Genomic DNA, 19,653 nt, shown 5'->3' with positions numbered 1-19,653 from the left:
TTGCATTTATCCTGTGAAACTACAATACTACGACTACTACAGTAGTTCCAGTAACTACAAAACTCTCCCAAAATGCTTTTTACAGGAAAAGGCACTATCGGAAATCTGGTTTAAAAGTCCATTGCAGGGGATAGGGAAAACAAACAGCACACTCAACTTATTCTAAGCTTATTTCCCCAAAACAAAGAAACCTTGCTGAACTCCCTCTGACCAATGCCTCTGTTACCTATGGTCCCTTGAGTACTATTAAATCCATTGCAGGGGATTTTATAGAAGTTAACTCACTCCTGTATTTATCCCTGCCAGGTATGCGTGACTCACATTTCCAAAAAAGGCCATTGTAACACATTTGGCAGCTCAGTATGTTGGAACCAATCACTGCACTGCTTCAGTTCTGATAAGTTCACCAAAATCAAAGACTTTCCTGTAAAGGTCTGTCCTTCCAGCTGAATAAGTAACTTACAGCTGTCAAAGTTAATTACATTAAAGCAATCAAGAATATTGCTTACAACAATAAACATTTTTTTAAAACATCAACCATGTTTTGGTGTTTATATTCAGAAGAGCCAAGTTGACTTTTAGTAGATCAGGAATAGATTGTTTAAAAATGGGACACATTTCAAGTTCTACGAGAACAAGAGAAGACAAACACAAGATGGAAACTTACCTTAATTTTCCCCCAAGTTTTTCTGAAAGATGACAGAAAGATTCCTAAAAAGCAAAGTCCTACTTGTCTAAAGACAAGTCCAGTAATGTATGGCTCCAAATACTCCAAAGGACAGAAAACAGGTTGAGGTTGTCTTGTTTTCATCTTTGTAGGGTTGTTTTTTTTTTTCCCCTACACACACGGTAGAAAACGCTATTCTAGGACTTAAAAAGGAAAATTAGTAACTCTTGCCTTTGAGAAAACAAATAAAAGGAATTTTGCATCATTATTTTAACCAGAGGTCTTTAGAGAAATTATTTACTGGAAGGTGGGTCGTATTCTTAATACCTCAGTTGGCAGTACTGATTTAATTTCTCCCTTACATACAATTGCAGTGAAACACCATTTACACAAAAGCGGTTGGTTCCCTGTTGCAAGGCCCTTTCTTGTAGGCACTTTGCACACATTTTTGTTAGGACTGCATCTATGCTGGAGCACAGTAAGACACACAACAGACCTGTTTCACACCAGGAACAATCTAGTCCTGTTTGTACTGCCTGGATGCTAACAAGCCCTGCAAGAACGTATATGCCCCTTTCAGCCATGAGACCATAGGCAGGCTTCGTAGGTAGGTAGTACTTGGTAGGTACTGCTGCATGGCCTTACCGATGGCAATTTCTGCTAGCTTTACTGCCCAGAGCAGGTATTCCCTAAACAAGAGCTACAAAGAAAAGCATGCTGCCACATCTGCTAGTCAATGCAACTAATGCATTGGTCTGTAGGGAAAAAGAAAAGCTTTGGAAAGAGATCACAGCATCTGGCAGTCAGTGCAAGAAAGACCTCTCTTCTACAAGTGTTCTCAGCCTCCCACCAGTAGAGGCAGAGACAGGTGGGAGACAAGCAGACTCTCCCACCTCTTCATTATTGGGAATCATTTACCCAAATCATCTACGATCTTCCACTCTCTTCAGTTGAGAGTTAATGAAACAGTAACAGACCAGCTGGCAAGAAGTACAGGGAGATGCAATTGAATGAATGGAGCTGTGATTTGTCCCTGGAAGAGTGTCTTGGCCCAGGAGGTTGGTCCCTCTCCTCTTTCTGCCAAGCTAGAAAACTGGCCATGGCAATGCTTCAAGAACATTCAAGTGGATGCCTGCCCCCTGTCAAAGCAGCAAGGGAATTTTAGCTACTACCTACTCAGTTTTAAACAGTTTCTTTTATATAAGCAGATAAACTTATTCAAACATTCATTTGCTAGCAAGGATAAAGAATTCAGCCCTCTAAAGCCCCCTTCAGATGAGCAATAAAGCTCTTACAGTATTATGCCTAGATAGGTGAGTACCCTTACAGATCTATTTAGCAGGGGACAACAGCTTCACAGAATGTTGAACAACTACCAAAGCGTCAGATACTAATACAATGACTATACCGCATTGCTATGTTCAGTAAATAACTAACAACTTTGTTATCAACTTTGTGAGCAAAGAGGTATAGTGGACTGGAGATACAAACATTACGTTTGCCCAAAGCATGAAAGAGGAGAATGCAGCAGCAGCATCCTTATACACACCAGGGAAAGAGGGAGGAGAAAAAGGAAGGGAGGAGCACATTCTCCTTTGGTCTACAAAAATAGGAAAAAGGGGGAGAGGGGGAGAATTGTGCTTCCCCCGCCTACTGCTGTTACTTCACAAACCCAAATATAGGATAATTAATTTTTATCGCCTAAATTTAATCAAACAGTAAAAATTATTATATGATCAAATGAGAAATTGCTACAGAATATAAATCTGAGACACTTTCAACTGTAAGTCACCACTTGTGACTTTCTCTACAGCAATTTACTGCACAATGTACAGAAATATTTTATTATGGATTGAAATTAATAGCAATCACAGTATAAATCAGTGTTCAAAAAAGCCCATGAAAAACAAAACCTAAATTTTACATATTTGCTTACCAAATCCTTGTGATGAGTCCAGAAATAAATAATAATAAAATCATCACAAGTATTTACAGTACAATCTGCAATGCCATAACAGTCTTGTCTATTTTGTTTGTTTCTTGCACAAGACAAACATTAGCAGGCAAATTCCTTCAAAGCCTCCTTCACTGTTACCATTTTAATAACAAATTCACCTTTTGAACAAAAGCTAATGGCAGATTATCTATCCAGATAGTGGAAATCAGCTGAAATAGCAGAAATCTGAGTACTGCCCACTATATGCATGTCTGCGATCAACTAAAATCTGCCTTTCAAGGGACAATTTAGTTCTTTAATATTTAAGTGACAATTGTAAATGGATGGGCAAAAGACAAGAGCCATAATCCCAATTCCCTATTAAAGATGTAGGTCTGTAATGAAAGCTAGAGACTTTCATATGAAAGGTTCCTTTTAGCTAATGCACGCAGAAATGGTATTTTATTTGCCTCTAACCTATGGAAACTAAAAACACAAAGACAACTGTAATTAACAGGGCTTAAATGAAAGGCTCTGCATGCCTAAAATTTTAATTTTTGAAGTGTTAGTACCTCAGGGGTGGGTTTGCGGGATAATGATTCCAGAAACATTAACTTGAATTGAAAACCAACTGGTTTTTTTAAGCTGCAGACACTCTCCCAGCAAGTACTCAGTCATACTTGTTTGATGAAAATCAGTATATGACTTCTTACTCCTCAGAAGCTCTGAAGACACAACACTGCTACATTGAAACACAGATGACTTTATTACTTCTTGTGCAGTATTTTACAAAAAATCTAATTACTCACTCATGCAACCCTGCTAGTGCTGAAAAGGTTGCACAAGAAATACTTTCCATCTTACCAATGCTGCAGGGACTTTAAAAGGACAGCAACACATGAAATGGAAAGAACTCAGCTCAACTTTTGCAGCAGTGGTCAAGTTTGCACAGTTAGTATTAAGTGGATAGAGAATGAAAATGCATTAACGCAGATAAGAGAATACCAAGAAACAGCAAATATGGGACTTCAAATAAGCATTTTTACATTCAAGGCTTTTGAACTAGGTGTATGTTAAAGGGTCTCATTCAGCCAAATATGATAACGCCCCACCGCACCTTGCTAAACTGCAGTCAAAGGCCATAAAGCTACCACTCTCTCATTAGAAACACGGTGTGAATAACATGGACCCTTCATAAACAGCTTTCCAGATTACTAAATAGTTTCTGATCTATGCCTAAGGAGCTCTACTGGCCAACTATTAAAAGATGCAAATAGACAAAATGCTGTTTACTCAGCCTCTTCAAATTCCATGTGTTTTCAGGGAAGACTAGACTCTTCACCAGCAATAAAGAACCTGAATTTATCTGTCAAAAAATTGTGCAATTTGAAAGAGAGATAGATCTGGGAAGCTATTTATATCCTCGAACTTTCCTTCTGCATTCCCAAATACAAAAGTCCTAAGTTGGTTTCACACATTCAAACGTAAGGTATCTGTTGATGTTTTACTCACAACATGACAACATTCAAATGTAACTGCTCCTAACCCATGATATATTTCCTAACCACAAATATCTGTGGAGGATGTTTGTTTTTCCAAGACTGGCAACATATAAAAAGATACAGTGTTTGTGACTTCTGTCACATAATTTCTGAGTGCTTCATGAAAGCTAATATCCATTAGCATCTCTATGGCAAGCTGTTTCAGTCTCAAGTTTTGCACCTACAACTTTAGGTCGGAGATAGGACCAGATTCCCAAAACACAAACTTACATACTTAGGTATCTTGGAGTTGTAGTGCCTCACTGTTTGGTTTTAACTATTCAGAAAGACACAGAGTATGTCTTGACTTTACATCCTCCATTCTAACTACTGTTACCTAAAACAAAAGCATTTTTTTGTGAGTGAAGAAATCCATAATACTAAAGAGGAGTTTTATCTATGCAAAGCCAACTGAGCCAGATTTATAAACCATATTACAGGCAGCCAAATCATGAGAACATAAGCAGGATAAAGGGAATATCAGCCTTTGATTTCACAACAGTTACTTCTGCAGTCATCTTTCTTCTTCCCCCTCTTTCCCCAGCGTCCCTTGTCTGAAATAACCCCAATCACCATTACAAAGTGTTGTAAAACACTGAAGCAAACTAATCAAAGGAAAATACTACCATGCTAAGGAAGTTAAATGTAGAGACATCAAAGATATGCCTGAAATGCTCTGCCAAATTTCTGAGATTACTCTTCTGCAGCAAACATCGGTATTAGAAGATTTTTCACTGACTGAAAAAAGCATCATAGCTCTTTCCAAAATACCTGCCTGTTCGCATACACTACAATTATGGACCGCTGCTTTACTTATCACATTAATGGTAATTAATGCTAACGTTAATATTTGATGCTAAAGCAACAATGCCTGCAATACCCAGATCACATATACATTTAAGATAATTATTTCTGCTCAAAGGGGTGACAGCAGACAGTCACGTTCTCTTTTGCAACATTATCCTCTCCACTAACTTCCTCAAAGTAGGTGTTGTCAGGCTGGGACTGTGTGTATAGAAGAACATTTCTGTGTAGACACCTGTTGTTCAGCATGCCCTGCTCAACAGTCTCCAAGACTGCTTAACTGCTGACTCTCAACAGTTCCAACTGCCATTCCCAGCAGGAGTCACTACTGTGTCTGAGGCATACCTTAACACAGCTATTACAAACCTGGGACTGGGGGGAATTTTAAAAACAACCCACATTACCATAAAAAGTGCCAATGCTATCAACTTAAGCAGGGAAATGTAGGTCAAAACTGAGTACTCCTGAAAAGTGCACAAAAGTGAGTTTCTGTTTTCAGGTGATGATGGATTTGCTCTCCTTTCTTTTATGAAACTGAGTCCTAAGTTGATTAAATCAGATGCTGCATCTTTTTACATTACCCAAGGGCAGAAAGGGCTTTGCTCTAGAGTGCCTGGAACTGTTTCCTTAACTGATTAAAGACAAATTAAATTTGAGAGAACTGCTGGCCAGGAGAACACTTTTGGTCATCACAGACTGTGCTAAGGACTATAATAATATTTGGTTTGATTATTCCCTCTTGTGCTACTAATACTTATTTTCTGTTCTCATTTTCATTCAGAATGCAACAAGATAAGAATACCAGCCTAGAACTAAATTACAAGTTTGACAAATATAAAGAATGTAAAGGCTATTCCTCCTTAGACCCACTACAAAACATTAAAAACACCTTCCAGCAGGTACTTATAGGCACCTGATGTAATCTACACCTGGAAAACCTGTTACAGCTAGCTGACAACTGCCATCCAAAAGGCTCTGTATGTTACGCTATTCCAAACACATGGATGTTAATCCAATCTAAGTGTCCAGCCTCTCTAAAACTGGGCCACTTGAAGGTTCTAAGCTAATTTTTTCAAATCTCAAGTTTGCGTCTTTGGAGAGCTACAAGTCTAGTCCGTATTAATGGCAAACACGAAGGTACATGTTTGACTTTCTATAAACCTCTTATTCTTATTCCTCTAATTTCTCACGTGTCCCGGCACTCTTAAAGCACACTTTGCCCGTGTGGTTGTGCTGATTAGTATTCTATCATATAACATACTATTAGTATATTACAATCTACTGCAATAAATAAAAGTTTACACAGAAAAAAATAAATTAAAATCCAGATGGGAAAAAGAAAAAACAATGATCAGGCTATGGTACTTTGCCTGCCTAAGACACAGACAACTCACCAGTACTGGACTGACACATAAAATACTTAAGAGCTCCTTTTTGAACTTCAAGCCACTTACACAGATTCACGACCTACCACAGAACAAAACTGTCAGTTCACAGATTGTACTGGCTAACTAGGTTTTATGCCAGCATGAAAGAACTGTTCTCAAGAACCAAAGTGTGTAAAATACGAAAGGGAAAAATAAAAATTACTGTGAATTTGTGATTTACAGTAAAATTATTTTTTTCTTTCTAGATGACCAGTTAGCTACACATGAAACACAAATCCACATTCCATTCTTCCACACTACATGCCACTACCTGTAACAGTTATAAATCAACAGGCAATATACCTAAGGCACACAGAAACTTCAAATGGTATATTATGGCATGGAAGAGATTTCTTTACTATTGATACTATTTTGATTACTGTCTCCTATCTAACAGGAGATATTCCATAGCTGTCATACAAGTATTTGGCTGTTTTTGATTCATTTAATCCATTCAAATAAAGCTTTCAAAAGACAGAATCATAGGTGACATCTTGCCATCAACTGAAGCAACATCAATTGAAAAGACTGGAAGATGGCCACAGGATTACTTCCAGGATGACTGACAGCCTAGATGCAGTTACAACAAAGCGTCTAAATTTAATCATATTTTCAACATTCCTACTAGAAGCACACAAGTATATTTTATTTTCTTAAACAGGAAGGTAAAAAAAAACAACCCAAAAAAAACCACAACAAAACCACCAAAGTCAAAACAGAAGCAAGAAACTCATCACTTCCTGAAGGTTCAAGAATTATATAAAAAGCATAGGACCACAGCGGCAAAACTAATGAAGCTCCCTCCTCTTAATGACAGGTCTTCTATCACAATTCACTGGTCTCCTCCCTCCTAGTGTTATGCTGGGAACAAAACTGGGAAGTCCATCATGCATTGATGAAAACTGAGGGGGGGGAAAAGGAGGAGATACCACCAGTACATAATTAGCCACCCTCACTGACAAATGCTACAGTGGCCAAGAGAGATATTGGAGACTCTCTTGTTAAGTCGCAAAGTGTTCCTGAAATACAGAAAAATTTTATTCAATCCCTGCCACCTCAAACAGGCTCAAATTTTAATTGCTTCTTTGTTAAAAGTTCTTTTGATTGAGATGCAAGCATTAGAGTTCTGTGCTGTTTCCAAATTATTCCATTTACAATGTGCTTGACAAATCCAAGATTACTTCAGGATATCCTTTCAAGCTGAAAGTTCTGCAGAAACACTACAGCATTTGCAGCCTATATACTCCAATATTTACTAGCCAAATTATAATCCAAAGTGTATCTAGAACCACACCCAATTTGCCATAGGCTGCATTAGTTTTGCCTCTTTGTAATATACTGAAGAGCTGTATTAATGAAGACTTACTATGGAACTCCCAAGATATTAATCCTATTGTAAACCAGCTTTATAGAGGGATTTGTGTTTTCCTTCATGGAGTTTGGATAGCAGTCAACAATACTAGTTACCATTTCTCCTGCTTTCAGTTTGGATAGAGCTAATTTTTTTCTTAATAGCTGGTACAGTGCTGCGTTTTGGATTTAGAGTGAGAATAACGTTGATAACACATTGATGGTTTAGTTGTTGCTAAGTAGTGCTGACTCTAAATTAGGGAGTTTTCAAGTTTCCCATGCTCTGCCAGCAAGCAGGTGTGCAAGAAGCTGGAAGGCAGCATAACTAGGACAGCTGACCTGAACAGGCCAAAGGCGTATCCCATACCACAGAATGTCATGCTCTGTATAAAGCTGAGGAAAGAAAGAGGAAGGGGAGAGGATGTTCGGAGTGATGGCATTTGCCTTCCCGAGTAACCATTACATGTGATGGTTCCCTGCTTTCCTGGAGATGGCGGAACACCTGCCTGCCAGTGGGAAGTGGTGAATAAATTCCTTGTTTTGCTTTGCTGGCATGCACGGGTTTTGCTTTACCCATTAAACTGTCTTTATCACAACCCACAAGTTTTCTCACTTCTACTCTTCTGATTCTCTCCCCCATCGCACTGGGGCAGAGTGAGCGAGCAGCTGTGTGGTGCTTTGTTTCCATCTGGGGTTAAACCATGACACCATTCCAATTTTTAGTAAGTACCATAGAGTAAAAAGAAAAGAAAGTATGTTTGAGTTCAACTGCTTTCAGGAGAACTTTAAGTCATAACTAGAAGGAGAATCAAAGGATTAAAGCAATAAAGGAAGAGAGGCATAAGTAAATATATTGACCAATTATAATTCATTCCAATAAAAAAAAATAATAAAGGAACATGCTGTTACACAGACTCCTCTGGTGTAAAGTTCAAAGACTTGTTTCAACCTCAGGCACAGAGCCAAGTACACTGCAAATAAAGACAACAGTAGATTAATAATTTACTCCAAGTTCAATTACAGTGAAAATTATGACACTGTAGTAACTGCCCATATGTTAGTTCCTTCCCCTAAGCAAACATGAAGCTCCTTACCATACCCCCCAAGGGTAAATTATAATTAGCTTGTATTTATCATAGGGTAGAGTCATATACTTAGATAGCACCCATTACAACAATACTTTGTGGTATATTAACTTGTATACTACCCTCAGCTGAGATACAGCTGACAGTTTTTGCATGCAACAACTACTACAAATGCAAAATTTAACATGTTAATTTACACTACTATTCTTTTTTTAAAAAAATATTTTCACAAAGGTAACAAAAGCAAATCCATTTTATTTCACATATGCAACCAACAAACGTTAGAAAGTGTTACAGTCAGAAAGTATACTGAAACACCACTTTGGAAGTGTTGACAAAGCATTTTGACATCTTCAGATTTCTCCTATACATGCATACCCCTTTTTTCTTTAGCTGAAAATGTTCACCAATTTCATTTAGAAAGAAAAATGCTGAGAATTTTGCCATTTGTGAAACAAAGATCAGCTGTCTCTAACATATACCTCTTAACTCAGTCAGCTCCTTCCAAAAGTTGCCTGGCAGTCCTTTGAACTCACCATAAACACAGAACATGCCTATATACACTAAAAATCAAACTCCCCTCTAATTACACATTGTGACATTTCTAGAAAGCAAGGTGATCATAGTTTGCAATGGTTCACTTTGGAATGAGGTAGAACAGTGAAGAGACTGGCAAAAGTTTTATTAAACCTTAACTTGGAAAGTAGCTATCTTTCCATGAACTGCTCATGACACAGGTTCATAGACTTGAAGGATTTCTAAGAACTGTTATCCCATTTAGCACAGCTCATTCCTCCCACACAGCATTGAGTGGGAAGCTGTGCATGACAATTAATAGTTCTAGAGAACCGGAACGACGAGGTGTTATGTGAATACAAACCACAGCTATTTGTTAAGATGCACTTTTACCTCTGCTGATTCAATAGTTTGACGAGATCCTGTGATACACTCCCTAAGCTTCAGCACAGCTAACAAAACACTCATTTTGCCCCAGTACAGTGGCCTTAACTTCTCTAAGTGCTCCTTCCACATGATGAAATTTACTTACCCTGTGGATTCTGACAAGCTTTCAGTTCTTCATAGGCTTCAGATAGGAAATATTAGCAAGTATTCAAAATGCACCTTTTCATAATCAAAAACATGGACAGTAGGAGACGGCTCCACACTCATTTCAGTGCACAAAGGCAACTAAACTTCACAGCAGCCCTCTTCCACCTTCCTGTGCTGCTACTTAACAGCAGTTCTTGGTTCTACTCTCTCCTGTGCCTGAGGGTACAGGAACTGGCCACAGATAAGACCAGAGAGACTTCCTTGTCCATGAAGAACACAGAGAATGGAAATTCTTTAAGTAAGCAAAGGCAAAAACTACCCCTTGATTGGCCAACAATACTTGAAATAAAAATATAAGCAAATCCAGTTTCCAGTCAATACTATTTTCCTTAAATCAAGTATCTCTGAAATATTATAATACCTTTTAAGAATGGTAAAGCAGTAATGCTTTATAGGTAGAAGAAGAAGCCTCTTCCTTTCACAGACATTCATGTTTCTTAAATGTCTACTTTTAAACTTCCATACATGTATGTTTCTGAAAAAAAGTATTAACAAGTCAATTTTCAAATCTAAATCATAAGTCATATTTCAGATTGACAAACTTCATAATGTTGAGCAGTATCTCTTATTTTCTTGAAAACCAAACACAAGTTTAACATTTAAGATGGGAAGCTGTATAGCTTCAGACAGATCCATCCAGATTGATGTAGCCAAGGAAAGGTCTACAGTATGTTTCTATGAAACTCACAGTAAAACCATTCCTTTCTGGCATAAACACATAAACTGACTTTAAATACAACACTTTTCCAAAACTGTAAGACTTGGCCCATACTGCTTACAACTTAGTGAAGTAAGTAAGAAGAGCTTAGTGAATGTTGTATGGCAACACATTTAGAGGATCCCTGTACTCTAACACAAAGAGTAAATCCTGAATAAATTACATTATGCAGCCATTCCTGTCATGTGTATTTACATGTTTTACCATAACTTGAGAAAGTACTAATTGTACTACTAGAGTAACACCTGAACTACTACTACAGCAAAACCAACACGTAAGGCAGACTTAAGCTTGCACAGATAACAACTGTAAGTTGGTACAAGATCTTGACCTGTAAAATTAGCTAAGCTGGATAAAAACACACTCCTCCAATAAAGCCATACATTTCATCCACAGATCTTTTCAATCAGTTCTGTAATTACAGCAATCACTAACCAACCTGAAGCACTAAAGCAACAACCAATAGTTATTGTAAAAACAAGCCCACAAAGTTAAGAGTATCCACGAGGTAGGTGTCCCACCATAGTGTACATTTTGCATTCCGAGCTTTGGATTTAAACCCTATTTCCAGTGTGCAGATAACTTGTCCAGACCTTTCTCCTCTGAAGCAAGATGCTGAAATTCAGCTGTTCTGGACCTGACACTTGTGCTCTTTTACATTCTTCCCAGCAACTGAAACTGGTTCCTGGAAAGTCACCTCTGTAGGCACTACTGCTTCCATTTTCATCTTTAGAAGCATCAGATTCTGAATCACTTATAATTCCCCTTTCAAAAAAGCTTAATTTTTACTTTAGATAGCACAACACGTGCACTGACCTATCCATTTCACACATCTCTCAAATGCCTTGGTTGCTCAAAAAAAAAAAGTCTAAGCAACTCATAAGAAAATTTCTTCTCCTGCTCTCCAGCACCCCATTTCGTTTAATGGGCATGAGGGTGTCCAAACTCTCCATCTTCCTACTAATAAAACAAGTTTTCTTTACCAATAGGCTGAACATTTCAGTGATGACCTGCTAAATGATGGGGTTTTTCTCTCTTAGGCTAATTTTCACCCAGTAGTGCTTACATGAGACTACAAAATGATCATTTTTTGTTCATATATTTGCATTTTGGTCCAGTACAGCAATAAAAAGATGACAGACACGCAGTAGATGAGCCCAACTTTCAATGTGGTGTTTGCCCAGATCCAGATAACCTCTACAGAATCAATAGTTCTGAATTCACAGGACAGTGGGGACAGAACTCAAGAGGTCCACATGGTACATCTTCATACCCAAGGCAAGATCCAGAAACTGATGGCATTCATATAAAACCATGAATACCCTGTTCTTGAAACCTGTAACTATTTCTCTGGTAACCTCCTTCCCTCAGTAGATTCCCTCTATCAACCCATGAACATCTATCTGCTTTTGCCATGAACACTGAGCTTTGAGGCATAAGATTTCTGATAAACTGAGTGACATATTTAACAAGATTAGGTTTGAGGGGGTTTTTTCCAGAAAAAACTTTCTCTGAAGCACTTTCCCTGAAAAACACACTTAAGATTTAACATTTTCAGCAACTATTTTCAGTGTCACTAAATTGTACAGACAGGAGTCCATGCTCAAGAGAACATCCCTTCTCCACACTGCAGGGCTAGTCAGGTGAGAGATTACTCCTCCAAATCATGTTTAACAGCTTAGACCCTTCATACACAAGATATCAGAGATTAAATATTGATTTTACATTACAGATATTCATTATCACTAGGCATACTCACTCCTTGTAGCTCAACCAAATTACTACAAAAAAGCCTGGTTTTTTGTATAACTTTTTTTTTTTTTTATAACATCTCCTCAACATACTGCTTCCGTTAAATACTTACCCACAGGTCATGCAAGTTTGGCACAGTGTATATGGGCTGTACTTCAGCTAAATCTTCCATGGCCTGTCCAGTTTTGAAAACGTTAACTGCAGACATTTCTTTCTACGCAAATTTCTCTGATACTCCCTATAGTTAGGTGCTTTTTTTTTTTTTTTTCCACTTTTTCATAAGCCTCATCTCTCATGTTTCTTCATGCTTGGTTCACCAGCATTTCCTCCGAGTTGAAACTGCATTTGGAAATACATTTTTAAAAAGCCAAAACTCACATCTGGAATTGCCTGTATTAAAATTCAAGAATGACAGTTTGAGGAATGAGGTCCTGCTTTTGCCAAAGAACTTACTGAAAAGTTCCATCTAGGTTTCCCTTAAAGCATCTATATGGCATTCAAATGACAGGGACAGTCAGAGTGGGTTCCCATTATAGTCAATAGTCACAAGTATGCACAACCAAGATGCACAGAACTGTTTTTAGATGCACCTAAGCATAAGCTACTCTTCAGAAGTAGCCTAGCATTTTTCCCTCTATTAGGCAGAAAAAATTTGGACCCAAACCTGTAACTTAAACAGCTGAAAGTTCTTTGCTTCTAATGCCAGACTTTTTCCAGTGCCCCAATTTCTTTCTTGTAAGACATCAACTAAATCCCACCTTCTTGTCCACTGTTCTCACCTTCTCTGCTTATAGGTGGAACAGCAACCAACACAGACAGCAGAACCTACACACTAATTTTACACCAGGACCCTGTGGCGTTAGAGCAGAGAGTTTTGTGCAAATCACAGAACGACAGACTAAATGCTGTTGCACTGCACATGATGTGGCATGTTGTATCTTAGCAGTGATACCTACTTCCTTGACCAACCCCAACACAGCGTTATTGGATAGCACACAGCATACCTAGATCAATGATTCTTGAAATTAGTGATGAGTAACAGTTTCTAATTGGTTTTAAAGGGCATCCTTACTGACTCTGCAGCAAAACCAACCATTAGCTGTCTGGCTTTCACGCAGAATTCATCCAGGTCACTACTTTTTGATAAGCAATTTATCCTGACCTGAGAATACAGCTAAAGTCTACCTGTTAAAATATTAAACATTGCTGTTGAGAGAGGACTACACAGTAACAGTGTAAAGCATCTAGTACAGAAATGAAGTTACTGACAACTCTTTATCCTGACAGCCTGCACGAGCCAGGAAACAAGTTCTTTGCATCTTGAAACAGTATACAACAAAATTGGTGATAATGTATAAATAAAGATGTCTTGGCCTTAATTATGTTAATGAACCCTTAATTCCAGGAAACAGCTGTACTGCCCTAGATATATTTTAATCTTGTTTTATAAGCCAAAGCAGCAGAGAAATAACATAGTAAGTTGCAATTATGATTCTGATGAATCATTCATTGCACTCAAAAATAAGTTTAGACACAAGTGCTAAATTTACGATGGCTCAGCAGAGCTTTACACTGGAAAAGTACGTTGCTGTGTTAACGTGGGAATCACAAAGAGCACTTTTCTCAGAGAAGGAATAAACCGTTCTAAGACCTTTTATCACAGGGAGAGAATACATGTGCCAGGACAGCCCATAAAGAAATGCTACCTATTCTCCTTAGCACAGTGTGGCCTTACTCTCAAGCCTCACGGGTAAAAGCAGGGATATGTAGTGGTATGTTACAGCCTCCTCCAGATCCCTTGAGGAGTTAATGAGCAGACACAGGAACTAGAATGCTGGCTACTTGCTGCAAAAAAAAAAAAAAAAAAAATATCAGAGTAAAGGACAGGAATGCTCCTTGTGCTCTCCCCACACTGTCCATCAGTGAAGAGCAAGCAGGCTGACCTTATGAAATCACTTGGAGCAACAAGGTATTCATCAGAGAAGTTCATCTGCTGGAACTCTGCAGCCTGTGGAGATGAGAACAATCTCCCATTCCTTCCCTACCAGGAAAACAGCTTTAAAATAGTTCTGTTTGGAAGCAAGGAAAAGAGGGAAGACAATTGGTTTGGGTTGGTTTTTTGCATCAAATACCTTAAAACAAACAAGCCTGCCACAGGAAGGAAGAACAAGATATGCAGAATCAACAGATAGCTATCCAAATGTCAGACTTGGCATCTGCCAGTTTGATATGACTCACACAGACAATATTTCAATTAACAGAGGTTGGAAGGAGTTTAGTATTTTAGCCACTACAAGACCCATGCCACATACTGTAAATACACTTAAGTCTACTACAGTCTGACGTGCAAAAGCATCAAACTGAATTCTGGGTTATGTCAGGTATGAGAATTTGTTTCTTAAGAAGCCTCTTCAGGAGTCTACTCATGCCACAATGGGCTACAACTCAAAATGAGCAGAAAGAAAAAAAAAAAAAAACACAGGGAAAAACAACTCTCAATTTAAAACATCTAATCACCTTCTACACAAGGCCCTATCCTAGTCCCTTACCAATTCTTTGGCTAAAAGAAAATCAGACCAACCAGAGTGAAGAGGGCCCTCCACAGTGAGGATGCACATCTCATTTTTTTCTGCAAATAAAGCACTTCTGAAGATTTGCTCAATCACTGCAGTTTGTCTTTATCACAACTCAAAACACGACTGCATAAAGACAACAAAGTTGATATTCAGCAACCCAGCTATGAAAGACACATCAGGCAAGACGTGGTGATGTTTTTGCCTGTGGGTGGCAGTCAACTCTCAACACTTCCCTGGTGCTGTTTCAGTGACCCCATGTAACCATATTAATCAATTAACATGTTATGATCACACGTCCACGTGGCAGCAGAAGGTCAGTAATTTTCCCTTGTAAATAGATTTTTTCCCCGGTGATTACAGCAGTTCTATTAAACAAAAGAGAATCATGTCCCCTGCAAAGAAACATATTTCATCCCTGCCCGATACACGTTTCTCAGGTTTATCACTAGAATACCACCACACAAATGGCTAATTCAGCATTCAATATGGTGATGGAAACTTTGGTTTGCCAGTGGTTATAGGAAGATGGCTTAAATTGCTTAGGCCATGGCGTCCTAAAGTAAAGTAGCTGCTGACAGGTAAAGCATCTGTTCTCTTGGCAGCTGATCAGCACTGAGGTCCCTTCTGTCGAACCCCTTTCCCAGCCTTCTAACTTTTCTTCCTTTGCAGTCCTTCTGAATGTTAAATTAAGTGTCAGGACAGCCATCTTTTAACCTGTCTACATGGCTAAAACTTAACAGGTTGGGAACATGTACCACAGTAACATGATCCATCAGGTTTTTTTTCTATAAAATGGTGATTTCATTTATTTAAAACACCCTGACTTCTCAGCATTCCTGACCCAAAACAAACAGACAAGCATGTTTATAGATACAGGGGTAACTGTAAAAACAGAACCAAAGGGGGAACTGATTTTGCCAACAGCAGAGGAGAATAAATAATGACACATTTAGACAGCCAGGAAAATGGAATGCACAGGTAGTAAATGGAAAAAAAAATATAAAAGGCAGCAGTCTCATTTACACATCTGTTTATGTAAAGAGACTTATCTCAAACGCACATTTGGCCTTGTAAGCTCTCCTGCCATTTCTTTCTAAAAAAAATAAAAAACCCCCAAACTCACAAACTGCAAATAAAAGGTGTTATACATAGCAAAATGTTAGAAGTTCAACCCTCAAAGCAGTCCAGTCTTCCCCATTGCTGACATTCTGCAGCTGCATGAAGTCTGAAATTCAAGATTAAGAAAATAAATTTGTCCATGAGAACACAAACCATTAGTGTGTCCAGTCAACTTGCTCAAGAAGCCAGCTACGATTGCTAGTGTCCCAGTAGCCCAGAGACAGCCTGCAGAGCTTCTGTGGTGACTTACACAAGGCTGTACTACCACAGCCTAGTCCTGAGCACCCATGCCACTCAATCACCTTCCTAATTATGCCAGACCTGCCTGGTTTGCCTGCTTCAACTGCCTCACAGAAAACCAAGCCCATCTATTTACAAGTCTGTGTTAAAATTTTAGCATCAAAGACTCTGGATGATTACACTAACATTGGAGTAAATAATAACATAATACTACTGCCAAAGAACAAAACCAACACATAATTAAAATATAAAGATTATGGGCGAATAAGCAACAAAGAACAGTAAATATTATTAATCTGATAACAGGCTAAGAGCCATAGCAAAAAAGAAACTGAACCAATATGAAGCAGTAAGACATAATAAATCAACCACACTAATTGCTAACTATTTACATACAGTTATCTTATTGTTATCTTACCATTTTTAGTCAACTAATTTTTTCACAAGACATACAAGAGCAGCCTGTCTGATAACACTAGCATAAAGTTGGGAGAAAGATTTTAATTAGAGAACCACTGCTAAAAATTCTCACTGCAGAGAGATTCAAAACAGCTTTGCAGCAGAAAATGCAGATGATCAGTATGGCTTTTCTCCACACATTATGTCATTTTGTGTACAGAATATGGAAAAACCAGTTAACAAGGCATTGGTGTATTAGCTCTAAAACAGTTGCCATTTTAATTTACTACCTTAAAAACATTTATTAGGAGTGAAGATAAACTTAATTTCTTTAGTGTGTTCATTAAGTCTTCAGCTTCTGCTAGCAAAGCAAAATTGAAGCCATCAGCCACTTAGAGTTTTCTTAGCTTTCACTGTTCTCCTGATATAGTGGAAATCTGTCATATGTTCCCTTAAGTAGTTCTTGATCTTTAGAAATAATTGCTATCAAAGGGAATAATCCCAGAGAGAGATCTGGGAAACAGCTTCTTACAGCTTTGTGGGGAGTAACACCCAAAAATAAAACTATTTATGGTATGAAGAATTATACAGAAACCCTATTTTAAGAAGGTATCACACACAAAAGTTCCAACAGTTCCATCCGAAGACTAATGTTACTACCTGGAATTAATTACAAGGAGGAAGAAATTACCCTCAGATATAACCTGGTTCTGAATTTATTAGCAGCAGTCTAATGTATAAACAATATATGCCAGTTTCTTGTATTAAACAAGATTGCTTGACAATATGTCTGAAGTGAAACTATATTGTAGACTTTGCCAGTTGGTAACTTTCTAAATACAAATGCAATAGGCCATCAAAGCAGACACAGGAACTAATCTACTTTCTTACAGGCTGCAAATCTAATCTATAGCAAGGTCTAAGTTTCTTATATAATTACATTTTCTATTACATAGTGAGACAAAAAGATATGCTGCTACATCCTTCCTTGTAACTCTGCCATTCGAAAAAAAAAAGGTCATAGCTTTTAAGCTTTGAACTTCACCAGCAATATTTAAGGCCATTAAAATTACTTACATTCCTATCATAAATATCAGCCTAAATTTCAGAACTTTGACTTTGTCAGTACAGATCATTATTTGCAGCAGTTCAACATACTTTGATACTTGCAGAAGGCATGAACTACAAGAGAAAAAAATGTACCTACTCATATATAAGCTGAGTTTAGCACATGTGTTTTTCCTATCTTTCCAGTGTTTTATCTCCCTCCTCACAACAGTTTTCCAGTTACCAAGTCTCATAGACAACTTCAGCAGCAAAACAGTAAAACACAAACACCAGGAAAAAAAAATCTATCTATCCAGGCTTTCCAATCAATTTTCTGCAGGCATGCTTTACATCTTTCCCCCTCCTTCTCTCACTAGATGCCCTAGCACTTCCCAACTGCGACATGCTTGCTCCAGTAAGATATAACCCGTCACGTAAAAAAGTAAGAGAAAGCCCCCGCACTCACTCTCCTTAAACTGTTTCTAGAATCAATTGGTTGTGAATCTCTTGGTTCTAGAATCTCTTTTGTTGTGAAAGATTACCAACAGCAACCAGTACAACCCATGGCAAAACACACACACACAAAAATAATCCACATGCCATCCTCATCCAGTCTTTTCTCCCTGCAGCAAGCTTGCGCTACCAAGCCATGCAAGAGCTTGTACAGCATGCTGAAACTGAATTAAGCCAATGCCACAAGCCTTCTTTCTTGTTCCTAATGTTCCAAGTAGTTTCAGAAAATAGTAACAGAAAATTGACAGAGACAGGATGCTTCTCAGTTCCAACTGCACATAAAATATATGCCTAGTTTTGTGTTTATTTCAGTCATCTTCCTGCCCTGTTGACTTCAGCTTGATACTAAATGATAAAAAAAACAGATGATACTTGTGATACTAGTAGTACGGTAAGAGAAAGTGTGTTTGTCAGTTATAGATAGAGACTTCACACTATTCTGGAGAATAAAGATGTGTTCAAAGAAGGTAATAAAAAAAATCAGACATAATAATTCAAGAAAATATTGTTGAAACTACAAGAAACACATTGCATCTACCAATTCAGGTGTCTGTCAGTAGTTCCCTTGTCACATAGCAAAGTTCCTGGGCTGAGAAAGTTCCCTTGCAACAAATTCCATTTGTTTTCTTCCAGGGTGTTTCTGCTTGCAATCATTTTGTACAACAGAATACTGAAAGCAAAGATAACTTCTCAATACAAAGAATAATATGTCCCATTGATTATTTCAGGGGAGGGAGAGGGGCTTAATTTCTTCACCTTCACATGTCTGCATATAGACAAGGTTTCTGAATAAAAGGAAAGGAACAGACTACAGAAAGCAAAAAATTCTCCCAGGATAATCTTAGTCTCTACCCAGGTGATATACACAGATTATTTAGAGGCCACTGTTGTGGTTTAGGCCAGGATAGACTAAACACAGAAGTGAATTACTATGCAATAACTGAATTCATGTGGAAGAGTCTGGATCTTTATTGCCTCTGGGATAGGAATGATTATTAATGCACAGAACACCACAACAAGAGCTGTGTTCTCCAGTTTACCCCACAGACAGTTTATAACAATCCAAAGAGACCAACATTTTTAATCATTATTTTAGTCTTACCTCAGCCTTTCTTCTTCTTTCTTACGAAGGCTGAAATCTCGTTGAACCACCTGGAGCACATGCTCTGCTTCTTCATCAGTCAAGCCAGAAAGATCCAGTTTTCTCCCCATTATATACTCTGTCCTGGATATAACTAACTATGAGGAATATCTGAAAGCAGAAACAATAAAAAAAAGTAACATAAATTTAAAGCACTGACACTTTTCCCAAGTGTGTTGAAATGACAGGCACATCTGCCCAACAATTAGAAAGTTGCTACCATAAACA

The 19,653-nt window shown here is 38.1% G+C and overlaps 1 protein-coding gene across 5 annotated transcripts in view; it reads right to left on the bottom strand.

Moving 5' to 3' along the window:
• The window catches only part of MYRIP (myosin VIIA and Rab interacting protein), a 237,312-nt gene that overhangs the window by 203,439 nt on the left and 14,220 nt on the right, over positions 1-19,653 (bottom strand). For all 5 annotated transcript variants that reach the window (XR_008821849.1, XM_056338718.1, XM_056338716.1 and 2 more), the window contains exon 2: positions 19,387-19,536. Coding sequence is in view for 4 of the 5 variants with exons in the window: in XM_056338718.1 (XP_056194693.1) it covers positions 19,387-19,496 (110 nt within the window). In the remaining variant the exon portion in view is untranslated. The remainder of the gene's footprint in view (positions 1-19,386; positions 19,537-19,653) is intronic.

Source organism: Falco biarmicus, chromosome 4 (genome assembly GCF_023638135.1).
Source record: "Falco biarmicus isolate bFalBia1 chromosome 4, bFalBia1.pri, whole genome shotgun sequence".
NCBI classification, from domain to species: domain Eukaryota; kingdom Metazoa; phylum Chordata; class Aves; order Falconiformes; family Falconidae; genus Falco; species Falco biarmicus.
Note: the sequence above shows the minus strand (reverse complement) of the source record. Positions and strands in the feature narration are given on the sequence as shown.